General features: G+C 37.5%; 1 protein-coding gene across 10 annotated transcripts in view; it reads left to right on the top strand.

Annotated features, from left to right (window-relative positions):
- The window catches only part of RAPGEF6 (Rap guanine nucleotide exchange factor 6), a 188,009-nt gene that overhangs the window by 88,972 nt on the left and 75,788 nt on the right, over nucleotides 1–23,249 (top strand). For all 10 annotated transcript variants that reach the window (XM_053220571.1, XM_053220563.1, XM_015067414.3 and 7 more), the window contains 5 exons: nucleotides 1,506–1,637; nucleotides 13,529–13,706; nucleotides 15,787–15,923; nucleotides 18,027–18,185; nucleotides 18,792–18,944. In XM_053220571.1, the coding sequence (XP_053076546.1) occupies nucleotides 1,506–1,637; nucleotides 13,529–13,706; nucleotides 15,787–15,923; nucleotides 18,027–18,185; nucleotides 18,792–18,944 (759 nt within the window). The remainder of the gene's footprint in view (nucleotides 1–1,505; nucleotides 1,638–13,528; nucleotides 13,707–15,786; nucleotides 15,924–18,026; nucleotides 18,186–18,791; nucleotides 18,945–23,249) is intronic.

Below are 23,249 nucleotides of genomic sequence, written 5' to 3'. Positions count from 1 at the left end.
TCTTTAACCAGTGACTCAGAAGTGCTTCTGAATCTCTTGATCTCATCTTTATGAATCAGCAAAACCTCAAAGGTCATATTGTGTGTGTTCCAGTTTTTCTGTTTACCTTAGTTAGAGAATTCATCTGAGTTAGTTACCTGCTATTATCAGCAGGGGCATATGTGATACCATTTCTGTGTGTAGTTTTGATGATTGCAGTGACTACTGTTAAGATAATAGAATTCAGACTTGGCCATTTTTCCTTTAGGGTTTATTTAGTTTTTAGTAAAACTAAATGCATGTTTCCTTAATGTTTTTTTGCACTAAAGCAATGAGAACCCCTGTTTTAAAAAGTAAGTAGAGGGGCGCCTGGGTGGCTCAGTCGGTTAAGCAGCCGACTTCGGCTCAGGTCATGATACTGCAGTCCGTGAGTTCAAGCCCCGCGTCGGGCTCTGTGCTGACAGCTCAGAGCCTGGAGCCTGTTTTGGATTCTGTGTCTCCCTCTCTCTGACCCTCCCACGTTCATACTCTGTCTCTCTCTGTCTCAAAAATAAATAAACGTTAAAAAAAAAAAATTTTAAAAGTAAGTAGATTTCTCTTAATGTTCCTGAATAGCAGTTGCAGAGGAATTATTTGGAAAATAGATCACCATGCCTCCTATCTAATACTTTCTTTCACTACTCTACAGCATAGTGGTTTGTTGTTTATCTTAATTCCTATTGCATTTATTTCGTGAGGTTTGTGTTGTTGTGTGTTTTTTTTTTTTTTGGTATGAAAGGTATTGTACAAACTTGCATCCTTTATAAAAGCATAACCGCACTAAAGATAATGTAGAATAATTTCCTTCTTAAGTCTCTTGTATCCTTGCACCTAGCATAGACATTCATTAAATCATGATTACTAACAAACTTTTTAGGGACCAACTACAAATTGGTACAATATTATGTGAAAAGAGGGTATAAAATTTTTGAAATTTGGAATGCAGTCAACTATTAAGTCTTCCTGCCAGATGCTGTACTTTAACCCAAGATACTGCCTTTTTTTTTTTCATACTAATGACTATTTTGTGTTAGTGGTGTGTGTGTGTGTTCACATTGTTAACACTTTAGGGTGGCAGTAGCTGATAGTTTTATTTGAAACAAAAGAGGGGCAAAGTTTTTCCTCTGAAATACCATTACTAATGGTAATCTCTTCTGGAATCTACACAGTGAATTCCTGTCTAGGCTTGACTAACAGTGTCATAGTACTAATTTGGTTCTTATTATTTCCGAAGATTTTTCCTAAAAGTGGGGAATTTGGGTTAGAAATGGGGTTGCACGGTAATGTACATAAAACCAAACTTTGTTGCAGAAATTACAATATGTCAAAAACTCTTGACAAGTTTTTATTTAATTTTTTTATTGTTTCTTATTTTAATTCCAATATAGTTAACAGTGTTAATATTAGTTTCAGATGTACAGTATAGTGATTGAACAATTCTATGGTTATATATGTTCAGAATATATTAAATTATTTTTCTTCTTCAGCTTCCAGCCGATCTTACCAAGATGCACATCACAGACAACCCTCATCCACAGGTGACTCACGTGTCTTCTAGTCAGTCTGGTTGTAGTATCGCCAGTGACTCTGGGAGCAGCAGTTTATCTGATATCTACCAGGTAATATCTTAGGAGTTTGTGTGCTGTACATACGGCTTTTTTATTTTGCCAAATATCCCATGGTTGTGCTTTGGGTGATCACTTATCTTTTAAGTAGGGTATGAAATTCAGGTAGAAGGTCTTTGGGAAAATCTGCTATATTGTTTCAAAATTGTAAGCCTAATTAAAGAAGTGATCTATCATTTGAGAGTGATTAAATTCGGTTCAGCAGTGTATGGATATAATGGTTTTTTTTTTAAGTTTTTATATATTTATTTTGAGAGAGAGGGAGAGCACAAGTGAGGGAGGGGCAGAGAGAAAGGGAGACCAAGAATCCCAAGCTGCCAAGCAGGCTCTTCACTGTCAGCACAAGGCCGTGATGTGGGGCTCAGTCTCACAGACTGTAAGACCATGACCTGATCTGAAATCAAGAGTTTGATGCTTAACTCACCGAGCCACCCAGGTGCCCCAATGTAATGTTCTTTTTCATTACTTTTATCCAGGGGAATTCATAATAATATATAATCCTTGCTTTGTTAAAAAATAGTTCTTGAAACAGCTGAACTTAAATTTATAAAAAGGCTGAATTTTACTGTAATTGACTAAGTTTTTTATAAGTAGTCTTGAAGAAAATAAGAGTTGCTATTTTTTTTTTTTTTAAGTTCTAGGTGTAGAGTTGCTTTTTATTGTAAAGGCTTTCTTAAATTTTTAGTAGCCCCATTAAAAATGTAAAAGGAAACAGGTAAAATTAATTTGAATAATATATTTCATTTATCACAATATATCCAAGTATTATCATTTCACACATAATCAGTGTTTAAAAATTAGGGGTTACTTAATTTTTTATCCTGTCTTCAGTAGCCCAAATTCTTAAATTTATTTTAATATAAATTTAAAGTAAACCTGTACATGTAAAAATTAATATGATAAAGTTAATTTACTAGGTGATTTTTATTAACAGTGATAGTATTTGATATACAACTTAGAGGTTGTTTAGTGTTGGATTTTAGAAAAGTAGTGGACTTTTCAAGATGACTTCACAAATGTGATTCTGGGTTATTTAGGATGCTTCTAGCACAAGTAATTGAAGAGCTAAACACCACTTGTTTAAACAATAAGGATAGGATATCAGCAAAAATGGCAGAGTAGAGAACTGTAAATAATCTGTCCTTCCAAAAATAAATAAAGTTTGGCTGACCATCAGGCTTTATTCAGTCAAGCAGGAAGTGAAGGCTAAGGTAGGGTTGTAAACTACCTCGCTGAATGTTAGAGGCTTGCTCCATCACACAGAAACTCACCTTTCTGGGCTGTCAGTTACTAGTGGAGTTCCAGGTGGAGTTTTGGGGGGGGGGGGGTTCTCCTAGGTTTGTTGTGGCTGGTGATTCCATGGTAACCGGGCAGTGCCACAGAAGAGTTGTGATTTTCTGTGGAGCTTGGCTTTGAGCTCATTGTTGGGAAGCTGGTTGAAGTGGTGCATTTGCTGCCCAGTGACCTGAATCCACAACCAACTTTCTAGAGCCTCTTGGGTTGCAACATTCTTACTGCCTGCATTGCCAATCCTGCAACAGGCCAGGCAGGGCGCAAGATGGAGCAGCAAGGGTCTGCCAGCCCAGGCTCTGGTGCCACTGGCTCCAAGGTACCACGCAGCAGAGCATAGGGTGCATGCGCAGCATGGGAATGTGACAGTCTTTCAAAGCCAGAATTTAATATAACCTTACTGTGCATCTCAGTTCAGACTAGCCACTGTTCAAGTGACCAATTGTCACATATGGCAAGTGGCTACCATGTATTACTGGTCTTTTGAACTGAAATTGTTGTCTGAGGAAAACGTTATAGACATTATAGTTCTACTGAGTTACGCAGATTCAGATATTTTAGGGAAATCGGCATTTCTCTCTCTTTTTTAAAAAAATTTTTTTACATGTTTGTTTATTTTTGAGCAAGAGAGAGAGGGAGACACAGAATATGAAGCAGGCTCCAGGCTCTGAACTGTCAGCACAGAGCCCGACGTAGGGCTAGAACTCATGGACCATGAGATCATGACCTGAGTCAAAGTCAGACACTTAACTGATTGAGCCATCCAGGTGCCCCAACATTTCTCTTTTATGGGAAGGTTATAGGCAGAGACAAAATGGAAAAGAAGCTCTATTTTTGGATTATGCATAGCTTTTCTCCACAAAGGTCCTTGCTTTAGCCATGTATATGTGCCTGTTTACAATTTTATAGTAGACAGAACAAGGAATTCTCTCTCATTAGCATTGTGTAGTACACAGAACAAGGGATTTTTAAAAAGTCCAGTTAAAAAATGCAGTGGCTCTGGAGACACTCATAGTGTGCTCCATGGATTCTGGCTTTCCCCAAAGGAAGTATCATGTGAAAGAAATAAGAGGTCTTGCACACCTAGGGGTGCCTGGGTGGCTCGGTCAGTTGAACATCCAAGACTCTAGATTTTGGCTAAGGTTATGATCCCATGATCGTGGGTTCAAGCCCCACATTGAGCTCTGTGCTGAGCATGGAGCCTGGTTGAGATTTTCTCTCTCTCTCTGTCTCTCTCATGCACATGCTCTCTTTCTCTCCTTCCTCCCTCCCTCCTCCTTCCTTTTGCCTGCTCACTCTCTCTCAAAAAAAAAAAAAAAAAAAAAAGTTGTTGCAAACCTAAAAGTCAAAGTAGAGCTGTATAGCTTCTATGGCTTCTTTGTTTTTCCCAGAGAAGACTTACCATGGATTAATGAATTTCAAGGATGTGGCTATAGATTTTTTATAGGATAAGTGAGAATGTCTGGACCTTGCTAAGAGAAATCATATAGCAGACATGTGATGTTGTCAAACTATAGGTACCTGATCTCACTAATGTATCCGTTTTTTGTTTTTGTTTTTTTTTAAGTTTATGCATTCATTTTAAGAGAAAGAGCATGTGCAGGAGGGGCTGAGAGGGAGGGGGAGAGGGAGAATTCCAAGCAAGCCCTGCACTGTCAGTGTGAGGAGCCCGATGTGGGACTCGAACTGATCAACCTGTGAGATTATGACCTGAGCCCAAATCAAGAGTCGGATGCTGAACCAACTAGCCACCCAGGCAACCCAAGTATATCCATTTCTAAACCAGATGTTAACCAACTTTTTGGAGCAAGGAACAGAGCCCTAGATGGTTGTGAGAGAAAGGACAAAAGGATAGTGCCCAGATAGAGATCAGGGTCTTTTGGAGAGGTCCATGCTTTACTACACACTAGAAGATGAGCTATACACAGCAGAGTCCTTTATCTTTGGCAGGATCCTGGAGGAGCTCCTGAAACATTGCACTTGTATCTACAGAATGTCTACCTACTGGTTTCCCTACCTGAGGCTGAGACTGGAGCACCCTACTTGTGTAGTTGGAGGTCTTCTGCTGTACTGTTAGGCCCTTGTATGTGGCTGCCCTGCTCCACCCTCCTGTATGTTTTCCTTGCTCAGTGGCACTCTATACAGCTCATTGTACCTTTTATAAGATTAATTTTAATGTGGATAAACTGTGGGCAAGTATCTTTGCCAGCTGTCCTGCATGTGAAAGGACTCCCTCCATTACAAAGTGAGGAAGGCACCATCCCTGAAACCTGAAAGTTATCATTGACTCTTGTCCCTTGATCATAACATTTAGGGGCACCTGGGTGGCTCAGTCAGTTAAGCATCTGACTGTTGGTTTCAGCTTAGGTCATGATCTCACAGTTTGTGAGTTCAAGCTCCACGTTGGGCTTCATGCTGAGGTTGTGGAGTCTACTTGGGCTTCTGTCTCCCTTTCCCTCTGCCCCTCCCCTGCTTGTTCTCTAACTCTCTCTCAAGAATAAATAAATAGGCATTTAAAAAAAAATCATAACTTTCAGCACCAAGTCATAATCATTCTGTTTCCTACATCGTTAATTGTGTTTGTATATGTTTGATGTTAACTGACATGTATGTTTGATGTTATATGTTTATATATAATAAAATTTAACCCCCATAGTAGAGCCTACGTGAAGACATAGAACGTTTCCATCACCTCAGACAGTAGTCTTTGCCCCTTTGTAGTCATTCCCTTCTGATCCCCAGCCCCTGGCAACCACCAGTCTGTTTTCTGCCTATACACATCTTCTAGAAGGTCACATGAATGGAGTCATAGTTTATTTTTTTTCGGAGATGTACAGTTTAAAAGATGATGCAATTAAACATAGAAAGTAAACAGTAAGATAAAAGTAGGTTTTAATGAATTTAGGAAGAGTAAACAGACAAAAACAAAAAAACAATGAAATCTAGAACCAAAACAGGAATTCAGATATAGAAAGGAGAAAATTATAATACCAAAGTCAAGTATGTAAAAAGTTAAGATAAAATCTTTTTAAGAGTGGCCAAAGAAGGTAAACATCCTCAAATTTGGACTTCCTTTAAGAGAATAGCCAGTGGATAGAAACAGTTTATGTTAAAAACAAAGATAAAAACAGAAGAAACCACTATGTTAAAATAAATATACTTAAATACATAATTACATATGTTGTATATATGTTATACATGCAATGTAAATCTGAATGAAAGAGGACCAAATGGTAATAATGTTTTCTATTAGTGGTAGGTTTGTGAGTAGTTTTTATTATGTTAGCTAGGCTTTTCTTACCTTTTTTCTCTGTGAACATTAGTATTTCTCTAACATACTTTATGAAGGATGTAAATAGAGTGTACAGTTTTTAAAAAGTTGAATAAAATTTTGAAAAAGATTAAAGTTAAATACTAGAGAATAAAAGGAATAAGTACAGAATAATAGATTGATAAAATGTTACGCCCAAATGCAGAATTTCTAGACGTACAGTTAAAACACAGATAAGGTAAATAACAACCAATTTGTGTGTGTGTATCCAATCAGATCCTCAGACTAAAACAAAGGGAAGAAGAGTGCTTAGAGTTAAATTCAGTAGTGAACCTTAGTCTTTTCTTGACCTCATTCCTTGTTTGGAGTACCATTCAAGCTGTGAATACACCGTTAAGTTACAGGCTGTGTTGTCTGTGTATGTATACATTGGCCAGCAATAATTGAGGTAGTCTGGTTATCCAAATTTTGGCACTTGAAAGATTTTAAAAGTGAACACTTAACCTAGTCATGGCTTCTAACAGTATAAGCAAAGCGTTGTGACATAATGCAAGTTTTTTTTTTAACGTTTATTTTTGAGAGTGAGAGAGAGACAGAGTGTGAGAGGCGGAGGGGTAGAGAGAGAGGGAGACCCAGAATCTGAAGCTGGCTCCAGGCTCTGAGCTGTCAGCACAGAGCCCGAAGTGGGGCTTGAACTCAGGGACCTTGAGATCATGACCTGCGGTTAAGACCGACGAACAACTGACTGAGCCATCCAGGTGCCCCAGGTATTTTTTTTTTTTTTTAATGCACGTATTTTTAATTTGGAGATTTGAGGAGAAGAGAGAAGAGAGACATTTGAACAGCACTTCTTAACAAGATCATTGTTAACACCATTTTATATGGCCACATATGTGGCTGTGCTCCTATGCATTTCCTTCTTGAGAGTTTTCATGTTTTCTGGTTTAAATATAACAGTCCTTGGCTCTCAAGGAAACTTTAAAATAAAGCATTTACCACAGTCTGGGGAAAATGCAAGTTACCATTTTGATATGAATATGTTTCTAATCAGATAAGCTTAAAATGTAGGTAAGCTTATACATTAAGATGTTAAATTGTTCTTGGAATAAATATTTTATGTATCTTCATAGAATACTCAAATAAGGAATGCTTCTTTCTAGATTTCCTTTTTCTATTTATTTCAGTCTGTTTATACCAGCAAGAGCTGGAATATTGTGAAATAAAGCACTTGTCTTTTCGTTAACTTCTTTTTTAGAAACCTCAGGCACACATTCATCACCTATCTTTCTTAGTTTTTCTGCAGGAAGTCAACGTGGTCCTAAAAATCCCAGTGCTTCAATTACTCTCTCTATGGTAGCGTGAGTCCTTATTTCATAAGTCTACTGCCAGTCTCTCCAGAACTGGGGCACCCCATTGCCACTGGGATGGTCATTGGACATTGACCTAGCTTTGCCATACCACGTGCTTTCTTTTGCTTTAATATTCCTGTTAAAAATGTGTGTCCTGGGGCGCCTGGGTGGCTCAGTCGGTTGAGCGGCCGACCTCGGCTCAGGTCATGATCTCGCAGTCCGTGGGTTTGAGCCCCGCGTCGGGCTCTGTGCTGACAGCTCAGAGCCTGGAGCCTGTTTTGGATTCTGTGTCTCCCTCTCTCTCACCCTCCCCCGTTCATGCTCTGTCTCTCTCTGTCTCAAAAATAAATAAACGTTAAAAAAAAATAATAATAAAAATGTGTGTCCTAGTCATAATCTCATTTATCTTTGACTACCCACATTTTATAAACTCCCACGTGAAATAAATTCTAAAAATAGTATGACTTTACTCCTCTATTTTATTTATTTAGTTTTTTTTAAGTTTATTTATTTTGAGAAAGAGAAAGCGAGAGTTAGGGAAGGGCAGAGAGAGAGAACCCCAGGAAGGCTGCACACTATTATTGCAGAGCATGACACAAGGCTCAAACCCACGAACAATGAGATCATGTCCTGAGCCGAAGTTAGATGCTTCCTGACTGAGCCACCCAGGCGCCCCTACTTGTATATTTTAAAAGCTTCAGTGCTTCAGGGTGCCTGGGTGGCTCAGTCAGTTAAGCGTCCGACTTCAACTCAGGTCATGATCTCACGACTCAAAAGTTCAAGCCCTGCGTCAGGCTCTGTGTAGATAGCTCAGAACCTGAAACCTGGTTCCAATTCGTCTCTCCCTCTCTCTCTGCCCCTCTCCCACTCATCTGTCTCTTTTGCTCAAAAATAAATAAACATTTAAAAAAATTTAAAAAACAATAAAAGCTTAAGTGTTTCACCATTATCTGATTTATACTCTTCATTTCATTTCAGATTTGTATTCACAGTCTTAGTCTTTGACTTCTAACCGCAGTCTGCAAGTCTGGCTTTATGTTCCACTATTCCCCACTTGAACATTCTAGATTCTAGTTCACAACAAAATACATATGTTATTCCCTGAACATGTTTGTTTTTTCCTAGCCCTGTGTTTTGGTTATGCTCTTCTACCTGCCACTTCACCTAGATGACATTTTCACTTGGTCTCTCAGATCTTGGAACCCCACAGCAGTTTTTCTGTGGGTCATGAGTGGAAAATTTGTGGAGGCAGAGTTTATTTCGTGTGTATTCCCTGATGAGTTAAGCACACTTTTGGCACTTAGGAAGTAATCTAGATTTTTTTTTTTTTTTAGTTGAATTACACTTGAAAGTAGAAACCAATATTGTTTCCAGGGAAAATGCAGAGGATCACTACTGACTAAAGCTTGATTATCTAGGGCAAAGGAGTCTTTCCTTGACCTGCCTGACCTATTGTAGAGATTATGGAATGGGCTCTTCCAGACAGCGTTACTGTGAAGGATCAATTTCACAGGCTTCTTCCGCTAACCAGAGAGACAGGAAACAAGGACTGAGTGGTCCATGAAAAAGATAGAATGGAGTACTCACAATGAGAATGCAGCAAAGAGAAGCGCTGAAAATTTAAGGTTCTGGCTTAGTATTGGCTCTGAAATTGAAAATGCGGTTTTTGTTAAGTCTGTATAACTTTTCGTTCCAACCTATAGTTCCCCTTATTCTTTATCTAGATGCAAACAGGAAAAGGATATCCTCTGGTGGTTTATTTGGGGAAGGCAAAGTCATCAGAAAATCTCAGACTGTTAGCCTCACCAAATTCTATTTACACATATACACAGAGACACATTTACACTGCAGGAACGGAAAAACAGAAGTTTAATGAACTTTTTTTTTTTTAATGTTTATTTATTTTGAGAGAGAGTGCATACATGAGCAGGGGAGGGACAGAGAGAGTGCAAGGGAGTGAGAGATAATCCCAATCAGGCTCTACACTGTTAGTACAGAGCCTGCTGCAGGGCTCTAACTCAGGAACCTTGAGATCATGACCTCAGCTGAAATCAAAAGTCAGAGGCTTACCCAGCTAAGCCACCCAGGCGCCCCTAAACTTGTTCTCTTAGCTCTTTTACCAATATACTTTTTTCCCGCTACACATAACTTACTTGTCATTATCTTCTTGAGGTTCTGCTGTATTCCAGGTTCTAGGATAAAGTAGTTGAAAGGCCAGGGCTCTGATTTTCTGTGTACCCTGCCTTAACAAATTTGGCATATCTGTTGACCTACATTTTTTATAACAACTTTTGATAATGATTTTATTAGTCTCTTGGACTCTGGTAAATTTTCTTTATGGCTCTGTTCTTTGCTTCAGTTGGGGTAGTTTTTATTGCCCCCCCCCTTTTTTAAATAAATGTTTATTTTTGAGAGAGAAAGAGTGCAAACAGGGGAGGGACAAAGAGAGAGGGAGACGAAGGATCCCAGAGCAGGTTCTGCCCAGACAGCAGCAAGCCCAATGTAGGGCTTGAACTCGGGAACTGTGAGACCACAACCTGAGCTGCTCAACCAGCTGAGCCAACCAGGTGCCCTTTATTGCCTCTTTTCAAGTTTACTCTTCTTAGAATTTACATTTATTTAGATTTCCCATTTTCACCCTACTTATATTTGTATTTCCTTTTACATCTTAAAACTTACTTACAGTGTTGGAAGTTGATGTCTCCTAATTCCATCTCTCTCATTCCTGGGTCTCTTTATATTGATTGATTTTTCTCTTGGTTATGTATTACATTTCCCTCCTCCTTCTCTCTTGTAAGTTTTTGTTATATGTTGGACATTTTGAGTAATACATATTTAAAATTCTCACCTAGTTATTAGAGAATTAAACTGCTTCCAAGGCCTGCATCCTCAGAAGTATCATGCAATGACTTCCACTCCTGATGGTCATTTTATCTAAAATGACCTAACTTAAAAAACGTAACTTCCCTTTGCTTAGTCAAAGAATTAGACCTTGGATTCTACATAGCTTGTTTTATGTACTTATTTTTAAATTACATGATTCTTGGGGCGCCTGGGTGGCTCAGTCGGTTAAGCGTCCAACTTCAGCTCAAGTCATGATCTCGCAGTCCGTGAGTTTGAGCCCCGCGTCGGGCTCTGGGCTGATGGCTCAGAGCCTGGAGCCTGCCTCCGATTCTGTGTCTCCCTCTCTCTCTGCCCCTCCCCCGTTCATGCTCTGTCTCTCTGTCTCAAAAATAAATAAACGTTAAAAAAATAATAATTAAAAAAAATAAATTACAAGATTCTTTTGTAAGAAGAAGAAAATTCTTTTGTAAGATTCTAGCATGTTTTTGACTTCCTTCCTTTTTTATTTTTAATTCTTACTTTGCCTCATCCTTCTGGTATACTTGTAACATTTTATCAGTTTAATCTCTGTTAAATGATATTCATTCTTTTTCTTTTTATTCTACTTTGGAAAAAGTACAGTTAAGACAATTGTAAATATAGGTTATATTCTTTACTTTGCAGATATCCTTAAAAGCACCCTTCTCACAAAACTGTACCCTTGACTTCCATTCTCCCTTAAGAATTTTCTTTTTAAGGGGCGCCTGGGTGGCTCAGTCATGTAAGCGTCTGTCTTTGGCTCAGGTCATGATCTCACAGTTTGTGAGTTTGAGCCATGCGTCAGGCTCTGTGCTGACAGCTCAGTGCCTGGAGCCTGCTTCAGATTCTGTGTGTCCCTCTCTCTCAACCCTTTCTGCACTCGTGCTCGCTGTCTCTCTTTCTCTCTTTCAAAAATGAACATTAAAAAAAATTTTTTTTAAGAATTTTCTTTTTAGGTATCTTCACTTTTTACACAGATGACAATAGACCTTGCCTCTTATCCACATACATGAGTCGAATTTTGCTTATTTTTGCTATGAGCTATGTTTTTATCAGATATAATATAAAAGGTTAGGAGACTGTTGAAATAGTCCAGATCATAGGATGAAAACTTGAAATTATGATGAAGATAGTGGTTTAAGAACCCAAAGGTAGATTGTTCTTAAAATTTGATAAAATGGAAAAAGGCTATTCTGGGGGTGAGCTTCTATAGTCTGAAAAATTAAATAAACTTGTATGAAAAATGCTGCTTTAGTATTTTTTCACACTAGTTTCTTGGATTAAAATCATTACATGTAAATAAATTAGGTTTTTGAAAGTCATGTTAGCATGTACACATTTTAAATCTTATTTTTTGAAGGGTATTTTATTCAGAAATATCTCCCCTTAAACTCTAAAGTTCCATAGCCAGAAAGCAGAGGCAGCTTTGGCCTCAGGGAACCTGGTTGCTTGCAGGTGTGTGCCCCTGCCTTGTCTATCTAGTTCTGTGGCTCCCTGCAGCTTGCTTGCCTTTGCTCCTCCTCCTCCGCCCCCAGCACTTTCAGTCACAGGTGCTCTTTGCTTCACTTGCTTTGCTCTTGCTATCTCTATCATACATGTTCTATTTGTATTGGTTTGTTGCTCTGTATCTTTCCATGTCTGTCTCTTGTTCAGTGTCCTTCCTTCTCATTCCCTTGCCCCTTTCCGTGCCAATTGGTTCCATTCTCTCATCACAGAATGGCATTCCCATGTAGCTGTTACCACATTCTTCCCAAGCAGTAACCAGAGACAAAAGAATGCTCTGCCCTGTAGCTCCAGTTATAAAAATGAAGACAAGAGTTCTTTCTGCCTTAGCTTCCATAGTCAGGGGCAGAACAGTGTTCTTCACTGGAATCTCTTGGTTAAATTAGAGAGGAACAGTAAGTCCCTAACAGAATAAAGGGGCTCTTCTGAGCAGTCAAAACAGTAAATGTTTAGTATAGGTGATGACACTTAAATATTTGAATGAAGATGCCATACTCTTCACTCACACCTGTTGTATGCTTATTATTATGAAATTCCTGTATGTTCAACCCATTGTTTCTGTAACTGCTTCAGTATTCATGCTTTTTCATTTTTAATATGAATCAAGTGAATATAATGTTTAGGAGTATTACATAATCATTTCAGGATAATTTTATTTTCTGTAAAACATTATCATTGTTTCCTCTGAATGACATTTAAATTTACTTTTTTTAGAAATCTGCTAGTTACTTCACAGATATCTGAGACATTATATTTACAAATATATTTCCAAAGTTGAGGTTGTAAATATAAGTTTACTTCAAACATTGGTTGGGGTAATCTCAGCTCATCTTTGCATACTGTTAGGTTCACCAAAAGGGTATTGGGACATTGTAAGTATGTGTTCAGTACTTCACAGTTGGTCTATTTTAGCACTTTTCAGTTTTACACTTCTTAATTTACATGGTTGCCAATTTACTGTACTCTGAATCTTTGTGGTAAAAGAATATCTTATTTACAACGCCCAGCATAGACGAATAGATACTCATGAAATGATTGTTAGTAAACTCCTTCCTGCACTTCCTGGTTTAGGAAATGTTTTACTTTTAAGAAATAAACGTGTTGAGGGGCCCCTGGGTGGCTAGGTCGGTTGGGCGGCCGACTTCGGCTCAGGTCATGATCTCGCGGTCCGTGAGTTCGAGCCCCGTGTCGGGCTCTGTGCTGACAGCTCAGAGCCTGGAGCCTGTTTCAGATTCTGTGTCTCCCTCTCTCTGACCCTCCCCCGTTCATGCTCTGTCTCCCTCTGTCTCAAAAATAAATAAACGTTAAAAAAAAAAAAAAAAGAAATACACGTGTTGGTTAGAAAATAGTGATGAATGCATTTAGTGGGGTTTGTATCTCCTGACCATTTTATACTTGCTGGCTCAGATTTGAGCCCTGGATGTTATACTATGTAACATTCAGCCCATATTTTTGAAGAGTGAAACCTTTTACAAATAAGTATCATTTTGTTTTTGATAGAACCCAGTATTGCCTGGATGTTTATATTGTTAGGAGGGGTAGTTGTGATTAATTCAGGCTGTGACAAAATTTTTACAACATGAATAAGTGATCAAGATTTCTTTCTTTAGGCTACAGAAAGTGAGGTAGGAGATGTAGATTTAACACGTCTTCCAGAAGGACCTGTTGATTCTGAAGATGAGGAAGAGGAAGATGAAGAGATTGATCGAACAGATCCACTACAGGGGCGAGATCTTGTTCGAGAATGTCTTGAGAAAGAACCTGCAGACAAAACTGATGATGACATTGGTAAGAAATATATCTATTCACAATAAGAATTTTATATTTTAATTCATATGTAGTTAACCTCTTGTGGCGTAACAAATTACCTGGAGCTTAGTGGTTTAAAAGAACACACATTTATTTTCTCATAATTTTTGTGGGTCAGGAATTCAGGAGCAGCCTAGCTGAGTGGTTCTGGCTCAGTGTCTCATGAAGTTGTAGTCAGAATATCAGCAGGGCTGCAGTTCTCTGAGGCTTCACTGGGCTGAGCTAGAGGATATACTTCCAAGGTGTCTACTTGCATGACTTTTAGTACAAGACCTCAGTTCCCTGTCAGGTGGGCCTCTCCATAGAGAGGTCCACAACATGGCATTTGGCTCCCTCAAAGCAGGTAATCAAGGGGAAGAGTAAGGCAGATGCCACATTGTGATTTGGCCTCAGGAGTGTCACAGAAAGCAATCCTAATACAATATGGGAGGGGACTGCACAAGATTGTGAATAACAAGAGGTTTAGAGCTGTCTTTGAGTCTAGCTGCCCCAACTGGAGAGTTTGTTTGGAGTTTCCAGCAGGAGAGTACAGCTTTTGGTATACCCTTGACTAAAGAACAGTCAGTTATCCCCTATCTGGGAAGTTGATCCTTCCACTGAGCACACTGCTTGCAGAGGGATGCCCATGGAGCAGTCAGGGAGGAAGGGGACACCTGCCTAGCCAGCCAGATCATCTGAATCAACTCTGGTGAGTATTGGGGTGATAGATTTCACAGCCATGTAGCCCTCACCTTGTGGCTGCTCCAGTTGATAAAAGCTTGACTGCATTAAAGTAATTTCCTCCTTCATGTCCATGAGATATTTCAAATACAGTACATCAGTGATGTCTAGCTTTTTTTAAATTTCAAATGTTAGCAAAAGTCATGTTTTTACTTCTGGCTTGAAAAAAATGTTTATATGTTATTTGTAGATAAAAGTTTATGAATTTTCCCTTTTGTAATTTCTTACAGAACTAATTACTTTGGGAGATTAAATAATACTAAAGATGCTAATGTTACCTTTAAGAGCAAAGATTACTTAGTGTCATTATGGTGCAATCAGAGTGGTGCGGTGGATGGAAGCATGCTGGGCCCATCATCCAGAGGTCGATGGATTGAAACCATCCTCTCCTAGACTCACTTAGTGTGTCATTATATATTGTTATGATTCAACTAAGATTTTATCCTAGATTTCCCTTCTATAACAGTCGTATTACTAATTCAAATCAGAAGATGCTGCTACTAAATAATCATAATCTTTGTGAGTAAAGATCACTACATTTGAATATTCCTTGCCATTCTAATGACATAATATAGTTAATTAACTTGCAGTTTAGACTCATGTTACGAACATTGTCTGGGCAGAAACTGAAAATGCATTTTTAATGATAAAGAATTGTATACTGTGCTATTTGCAAAGTTTTTTTAAAAATTGAAATATAATCAACTCCTAATTATCTGGGCAGATATCACTTTATAGTTATTTCTGTTTCATCACTTAGCTGACTGTATGTTTGTTTCTCCCTTATATTTATGTTTATTACTCTCATATCTGTGCCAGAGAATGTTGGCTCATTAGCATTTGTTGGTTATAAAGAGAGTTATCTTGAAGTTGGTTTGACAGTTTGGAACTAGAATTCACATTTGTTATCCTTAATTACTTAATTGTTGACATTTATTAATAACATTTCTCTAATTCTGGCCTGATAAGAACTAGATCAAAGACTTTTTCACTGATGAATTAGATTGAAGGACATCACTAACTTAACTACCATGGAATGACATCTCAGGCTAGGAAAATTACTGCATTTGAATCTGTGGTTTTCTGTGAGGTTGTGAATCCTGGTTATCTTCCAATTTGCCTATATTTTTGTGTGAGTTTGAATCTATCTATTAAATCATTGATTTTTTTTTTTTTTAGCCAGCATTCATCTGTACCTTGGTTCCTGTACATTGGCAGCATAAATTCTTAAGTTGATTAGAAAATTGAGTATTCAGTTCTAGATTTTACTGAATTTGTAAAGTTTAGTCTTTGATGGTATCTATACCAAAATTTCTGTTTTTTTTTTTTTTTTAAATAGAACAGTTACTGGAGTTTATGCACCAGCTCCCTGCTTTTGCAAACATGACCATGTCTGTAAGGAGAGAACTCTGCTCAGTAATGATTTTTGAAGTGGTAGAGCAGGCCGGAGCTGTTATTCTGGAAGATGGGCAAGAGGTAGGCTAGCAAATGTTACCTATTTTTTAGTGTGGGAGGTAATTTTTAGAATGATTTAATTTCCTTAGTCTTTTGTAAATCCTGAGTTTTGAAATGTGTACAATTTTTTACATGAATATTGAGTTTGGCTTAGTTACGATTTGTGAAGATACAAGTTTTTACTTTTGATTTTGCTTTACTTTGTTTTAATTTTTACTTCCCAGCCGTAGACTTACCTAGCATAGAATAGATGTTCAATAAAGAACATTTATTGAACCATATTTGCTCTTCTCAAATTAAGTTGTAAGACATTAAGAAAAGTTTTTAATCATTCTATTTGTATATCCTTATTTAAAATATTTATTGAGTATTAGTCTCCGTATCCATTTTCTGTGTTATACTTCAAAAAAAAGGTGAGGAAAATGTATTGATACTTACGGCTCCAGGTGGGCTGCTATCAGGTGAGGCATTTATGTGGTAGCAGGTTGTTGTTAAGAAATGCTTGGCTGGTAACTTTGGGTGGGTGGAGGAAGGATGCAGAGCACTTGAAAGGTATTACTGCTACTAGGAATCACTTCACTGTTTTTCTTATCAAACTGATAAAAATTAATGCTGACATGTCAACTGATGAAAATTGTCATATCCTGCTAATAGGAATATAAACAATATTTCTGGAAAATCGTTTAGAAATTTTTAACACGGGCCTTGAAGAATTAACAGGTTCTATCCTATTTCACGCATTATGAGTGTCTTTGCTCAGTACATAAGGTAAAACTCAGAGTTATGCCAAAAGATGTTCATTGCAGCATATTTCTAATAGTAAAAATTAGAAATGACTAAACTATAATTCGATAATAAGCAATGTTTAAACAATTGTTATACTCACACAGGGTCTAATATTATGTAGGTGGTATTCAGGTTATTGTAAAATTTGATAGAAGCTCTTTGAAGGCAGAGGCTATGTCTCTAGCTTCATTTACGTGCTTTCTCCCCATATTCTAAACATCTGGCTCATAGGATATGCTCAAGAAAAAAACTTTCATGAATATACTATTAAATCTTCCTAAAAAACAAGACAAGTATTTCAACAGTATAAAGTAAAATAAACATAGAGAAACTAAACTGTTAGCAGCAACTTTGTAAACAGTGGAGTTTTGAAGAACTCTTCTTTTCCACAAATTTTTGTATTCTCTTAATTTTTCACAGTTTGTCAGCAAAACTTTGGTGTATGCCTAGTTTGTGTTGGGTACTATTCTAGATACAGGAAGTGTTGTGGAAAAATCTGACACAGTCCCTGTCCTCAAGTAATTTATGTTATCCATAAATTCCATAGTGAGTGAATTTTATATTTGAAATAACCGAAACACACTTAAAAAAATATTTCTTATTGCTACTGATTCTCCTTTAGAACTAATAATCCAGATTTCCCATAAATCACACTTAAAAGTTTAGACTGGTAAGAGCCATACTGAAGGAGAAAAGTGTTCTTTGATGACTACATATTGAGTTGTCTTCTAGGAGCATTATATGTTGCTGTATAAATGAAGGCAGTATTTTCTTAACATTAGGAGAAATTTTGAATGTTTTGTCATCTCTGCCTTGAAAATCAGAATTTCTGAATTAATTACCAGCTACTTTTTTTTTTCTTTTGAGTGCTTGCTATGTGCCAGGCACTGTACTAAGCACTTGGTATGCATAAATTCATTTAATTAACAGAAAGGCCCTAATAGGTCTGTTGTTAAGCCCATTTTAGAAGTAGAGAAACTGGAATTCTGAGAGGTTAAATAACTTGCCCATAGTCACTCACCCAGTTAGTGGCATGGTCTGGATTTAGATTTCAAGGTTTGTGGTTTTAACCATTACATAATTTTTCTCTGAGTGTTTAGTCAATTATGAAAGTCCCCTGATGTTGTTTGGTGACTAAAAGAAGAAAGACTAAAATGAGCTTTTATTAGTTTGTGTAGATGGGCATAGACTGTTTTCTGACAGAGTATAAAGTAATATGTAATCAGATCTCTATTTTTCTTTTTTAAATTATATAAATTCAATATGTTGATTATTTTTCAAAGTTAACTGTAACTATATTTTTAAAAAGATTCTTAAAACCTGTCTTTTTCTTTGTAGCTTGACTCATGGTATGTTATTTTAAACGGCACTGTAGAAATCACTCATCCAGATGGAAAAGTTGAAAATCTCTTTATGGGAAATAGTTTTGGAATTACTCCCACTCTGGATAAGCAGTATATGCATGGAGTTGTTAGGACTAAAGTAGATGATTGTCAGGTAAGGTTATCTGTTGAGTCTTGTAACTCTTGTTTGTTGATTTAAAGTGGCTGAGCCTGTTTTTTCTTCCTCAAAATAAAATAGGTTGACTTGAGAATTGAGAGTTGTCAAAAGCTCACAGTTAATAAAGGAAACTAGATTTTGTGTGTGACTCAAATATTTGTGGATTTGAACAAAGCATAAATTTTTAGAAGAGAACATTCGAAATTTTGGTTTGTTAAATTTATATCTGGCATTAGCCAGCTTATTCCTTTTTCTGTTCTTCTCTTTTTTTTTTTTTTTTTTTTTTTTTTAAATAAAGGAAAGAAATAGGAACTTCTGAGTTGTTTGTTTCTAACTTACTACTGCTTCATGTGTTCTTTGCCTAGTGTCAGTTTTGAGAGTAGATGTTCACTTCTTCTTTGAGAGCACAATTCAGATGGATTTGACTTCTTTGGTCTCATTGTATATGGATTATTTCACCTTGATTTTTATTAAGAGTTAAAGGGACTGAATAAAAAAGAACTGATGCCACTCGATTTCTTACCTTTGTGCTCTACCTTGGTGCATAGTGATATATTTATGTACTACAGTTTCATTAACTGTCCCCATGTTATTCTCGGACAGTTTGTCTGCATAGCCCAGCAGGATTATTGGAGAATTTTAAATCATGTGGAGAAAAACACCCATAAAGTTGAGGAAGAGGGAGAAATTGTTATGGTGCATGAACACCGTGAACTAGATCGGAGCGGAACCAGGAAAGGACACATTGTAATCAAGGTGGGTGTTTTTATTTATTATATTAGTCGCTGACAGAAGCTTTCATTTTGCTTAAAAGGCTTTGAACCTCTTTTTCAGTAGTGCAAGATAATTAACATTAGAATCTAATTTAAGCAAATGTGTTGGTTCTTTTGCTTCTCCATTGGTTTTTACATATTTTAATAATGAAGAATGGCATTGCCATTTAATATCAGTATGGATAGGATATTATTTTAGAATATACCAGTCACAGTTTTTCAAATTTATTTTATGATCAATTGATAAGGGGAGTTAATTTCACCAAAGACAGGAATAATTAGAAACAAAACAGAAAATTAAAGTAGTAGATGAAAATGCAGAGTGCTTACTGGTTATTTATGGCTTTAAAGTAGACATTATCTTCTCTGACACTCATTTTTCTTATCTGAAAACAGGAATGTTATGGCAGGGTTTGATTGGGGCTAAATGAGGTAAATCAAAAGCCTTAGTACATTGTAGAGTCTGAATGTTGATCCCCATATTGTTTTCTCTAGTTCCCTTTCTCCCCTACCCTTTGCCCATTTGCCCCTTGCCTGCCTCCCTCCCCATCCTCTTCACTACCCTGTCTCTTTTAAGACCTCCACATGTAAAATAGAGAAATTGTAATTGAAAGAGGAAATAAAAACGTATAACCATTTCTCTTTCCAAGCTAGTCCTGGTTGCAAAATTAGTAAATGTGTTATTATTCATTACAAATGCTTGAGCTTATTATTTAATATTATGAAGGACTGATGTCAGGTACCTTTTTCCCCAGGAGTCAGGCTATTCTAGAACGCGTTTTCATTTTCTAAACTGATAAATCTAAGCTTTCTATTGTAGAAAAGATGAACATATGGGTGGATTGCCATAGGCTATCTTTTTATGGGGGCTCATGTTTTTTAATTCTTTATTTTTAAATAATTACAAACTTAGAGAACAGTTGCAAAGACAGTATAGAGAGCTCCTTCCCTCAGATTCCCCACCTATTAGCATTTATTTCACTGCATTTTCTCCATTTTCACCAGTCTTTCTCTGAACCATTTGAGAGCAGTCTGCATATGTGATGCCTCGTCCCTCTGAATATTCTCTTGTATATTTCCTAAAAGCAAGAATACTCTCCTACATAAAGACCATAGAACCTTCAAGTTGAGAAATGAAAATTGATCAAGTACAACCATTTAGCTTACAGACCCTGTTTAGATTTTCACCAACTATCCCAACAGTGGCTCTCTTTCCTTCCTCATCCAGGATCTTATCCCGGAACACAGTTGCATTTAGTTGTCATGTCACTTCTTTCCACCCCAGGAACAGTCTTTCTCTGTTCATATTCTCAGCAGTTTTAAAGAATACAGACCTTTTATTCCTTAGGGTCATCCTCAGTGTGGATCTTTCCAGTGTTTCCTCATGCCCAGACTCAAGTCGTAATTTTCTGGCAGGAATCCCACAGAAATGATGTATTCTTCTCTGTGCACCATGTCAGGGAGCATGTAATGTCAACCTGTCCCACCATTGGTGAAGTTTACATTAATCACCTGGTCATATTGATGTCTGTCTGCAAAGTTTCCTAACTATAAAGTCACCACTGTGTTCTTTGTAATTGATAAGTGTTTAGATGGGAGATGTTCTGGAATAGTGTCATTATGTCCTGCAAACCTCTGTTTACCGGTCTTGCATTGACTCATGCCTAAAGTGGTGTTCTTTTGGGGCTCTGGGTGGTTCAGTCTGTTAAGAATCCAACTTTGGCTCAGGTCATGATGTCACAGCTTATGGGTTTGAGCCCAGCGTTGGGCTCTGTGCTCACAGCTCAGAGCCTGGAGCCTGCTTTGGATTCTGTGTCTTCCTCTGTCTCTCTCCCCCTTCCCAGCTCTTGCTCTGACTGTCTCTCAAAAATAAATAAATATTAAGCACATAAATAAACATGTTATAAAAATTTTTTTAATAAAATGGTGATCTTCTATTTCCTTTTTTTCCTACATTTATTGTCATTTTTTCTGTAAGGATGAACCTTCTCCTCTTCCCCATTAATTAATTCATTTCTACTGCCATGGATTTGTGTGTTGTACTGTTACCATCATTGTTGACCCATTGGTCAGGTTGTCCCAGATTTGGTGGGAACTTCATAAGGCTGACTCTGTATTTATTCTTTTGATATGTCCCCATTGGTTTTTAACAGCTTTTTTATTCTCTGCAAAACAAGATGCTCCAGTGTCATATTGTGCTTTTCCTTTTCCAGCTTTGGAATCAGCCATTTCTCTGGAGAGCTCTAGATCCTACTAGTCAAGAATAGCATTTTTTAAAAGTTTATTTATTTTGAGAGAGGGAGTGCAAGCAGGGGAGCAGCAGAGGGAGAGAGAGAATCCCAAGCAGCAAGTTTCATGCTGTCACTGTAGAGCCCGACACAGGGCTCAATCCCACGAACTGCGAGATCATGACATGAGCTGAGATCAAGAGTCAGATACTTAACTGATTGAGCCACCCAGGTGCCCCGAGATTAGCTTTTAAAAGCCACCGTGTCTCGGGTGCCTGTCTGGCTCAGTCAGTTGAAGCATGTGGCTCTGGGTTGTGAGTTCGAGCCTGCATTGGGTGTAGAGATTACTTAAAAATCTTTTTTTTTTTTTTTTTTTTTAAAGTCCAAGATACGGGCGCCTACTCTGTTCATTGCTACTTAGGTGTCATTGCTTCTAGAGCCTCTGATCAGACAGAGCTAGGAAATATATGTATGTATTTACTATATTGCATTCACATCTGTAACATTGTATGTGTCTCTATCTATTTGTAATAATCATAAGTTCATAACAGTACTCCCAGTTTTGATACCACAGTTTTGCTTATCCTTTCCCTTCTTATGTCTGTAAATACCTTCTCCGGTCAGTGGCTCTTGTACGTTTTTTGTATTTACTTATTTATCATAACCAGCCTCTGTCCTGCCGGTGTAACCATGGCAGTCTCATTTCCTTGGCCTGCCAACTCTGCTCACCACGTCTCCCAGAATCCCACCTTGTTGAATACTAGTGAGCACTTCAGTGATGTGACTCTGCATGCCTATGGGGGCTCACTTTAAAAAACAGTTCTTGATATACATCTTAGTCTCTGCAGGCATCCTGCCCCAGTGTTTAGCCAGTCAGAATAATGGCCTTTCTTTAACATGTTCATCAGTTCCTCCAGATTTAAAGGCTTCAAATCGAGGGGTGCCTGGGTGGCTCAGTAGGTTAAGTGTCTGATTCTTGATTTTGGTTCAGGTTATGATCTCATGCTTCATGAGATCCAGCCCTGTGGCAGACTCTGCACTGACAGCATGGATCCAGCTTGGGATTCTCTCTCTCCCTCTCTCTTTCTCTGCCCCTCCCCTTCTTGAGTGCACGCGCATGCGCTGTCTTTCAAAATAAAGAGAAACTTTAAGAAAAAATAAAGACTTCAAGAGTGGCCTGCGAATGATAAACCCAACTTGGTACTCTTTGACTTAGAGTGTTGTGAAGGGTAGAAGAATAGGAATGACCTGTGGTTGCCTTGTCCCTTAAATAGGTTATATGAAGGTGCTTAGTTTGACTTTGTTCTAGAGAAGTGATTTGCATACTTTTTTTTTCAATAAATTCTTAGATAACATTGTTAGTATGAATGTATGTTTACCATACAGTTATTCTGACCAATGACATTGTTTGGATGAATGCAACAAATTGAAATTGGGGATTATGGACAATATTTTCTATATTTGGTTTAACATCTGATTTATTTTTATATTCTCTGTGTACAGTTAGGAAAAGGCTGCAAAGGTAATAAATTTTAACATTGATTCAGAAGCTCAAAGCAGAGCAGCAGATAAATGTTTACATTCCTTTTTATAAACTTGGAGACAGGCAAGTGGTTAAAACTCTGAATTAATGTAAAAACTATATATAGAACTTGTGTTTCCTCTCAAGATGGTGAACTAGCATGGAGAAACCATTGAAGAAGAAACTTCTTTTCTAGGAAGTTAAAACAGTGAAACACATGGTCTTGAATTAGTGTATTGTTTCTATATCCTGGGCAGAAGAGATTTAAGGATAATTAAATTTGGAGGAAAGCTTTTTTTTTTCTTTTTTTTCTTACTTAATTCAAGTTTAACTTGTACTACTCTCTGGTGCCTTAAGACAGTCATCTTCCCGTTTCTACCAGTTGTAGAAAAATGACATTGTCATTTTTTTACCCCAGGCCACATCAGGGGTAAATCACTGAAATTCAAAAGCCCTCCTATGGTAAAATGCCAGGAAAAACAGCTATAACTGAGTAAATGCTTTTGGATATTTTCATTCCTCTGCCTTTTTTGTCTTC

Source organism: Acinonyx jubatus, chromosome A1, assembly GCF_027475565.1.
Source record: "Acinonyx jubatus isolate Ajub_Pintada_27869175 chromosome A1, VMU_Ajub_asm_v1.0, whole genome shotgun sequence".
In the NCBI taxonomy this organism is placed as follows: Eukaryota; Metazoa; Chordata; class Mammalia; order Carnivora; family Felidae; genus Acinonyx; species Acinonyx jubatus.
This window is presented reverse-complemented; position numbering and strand designations above follow the sequence as displayed.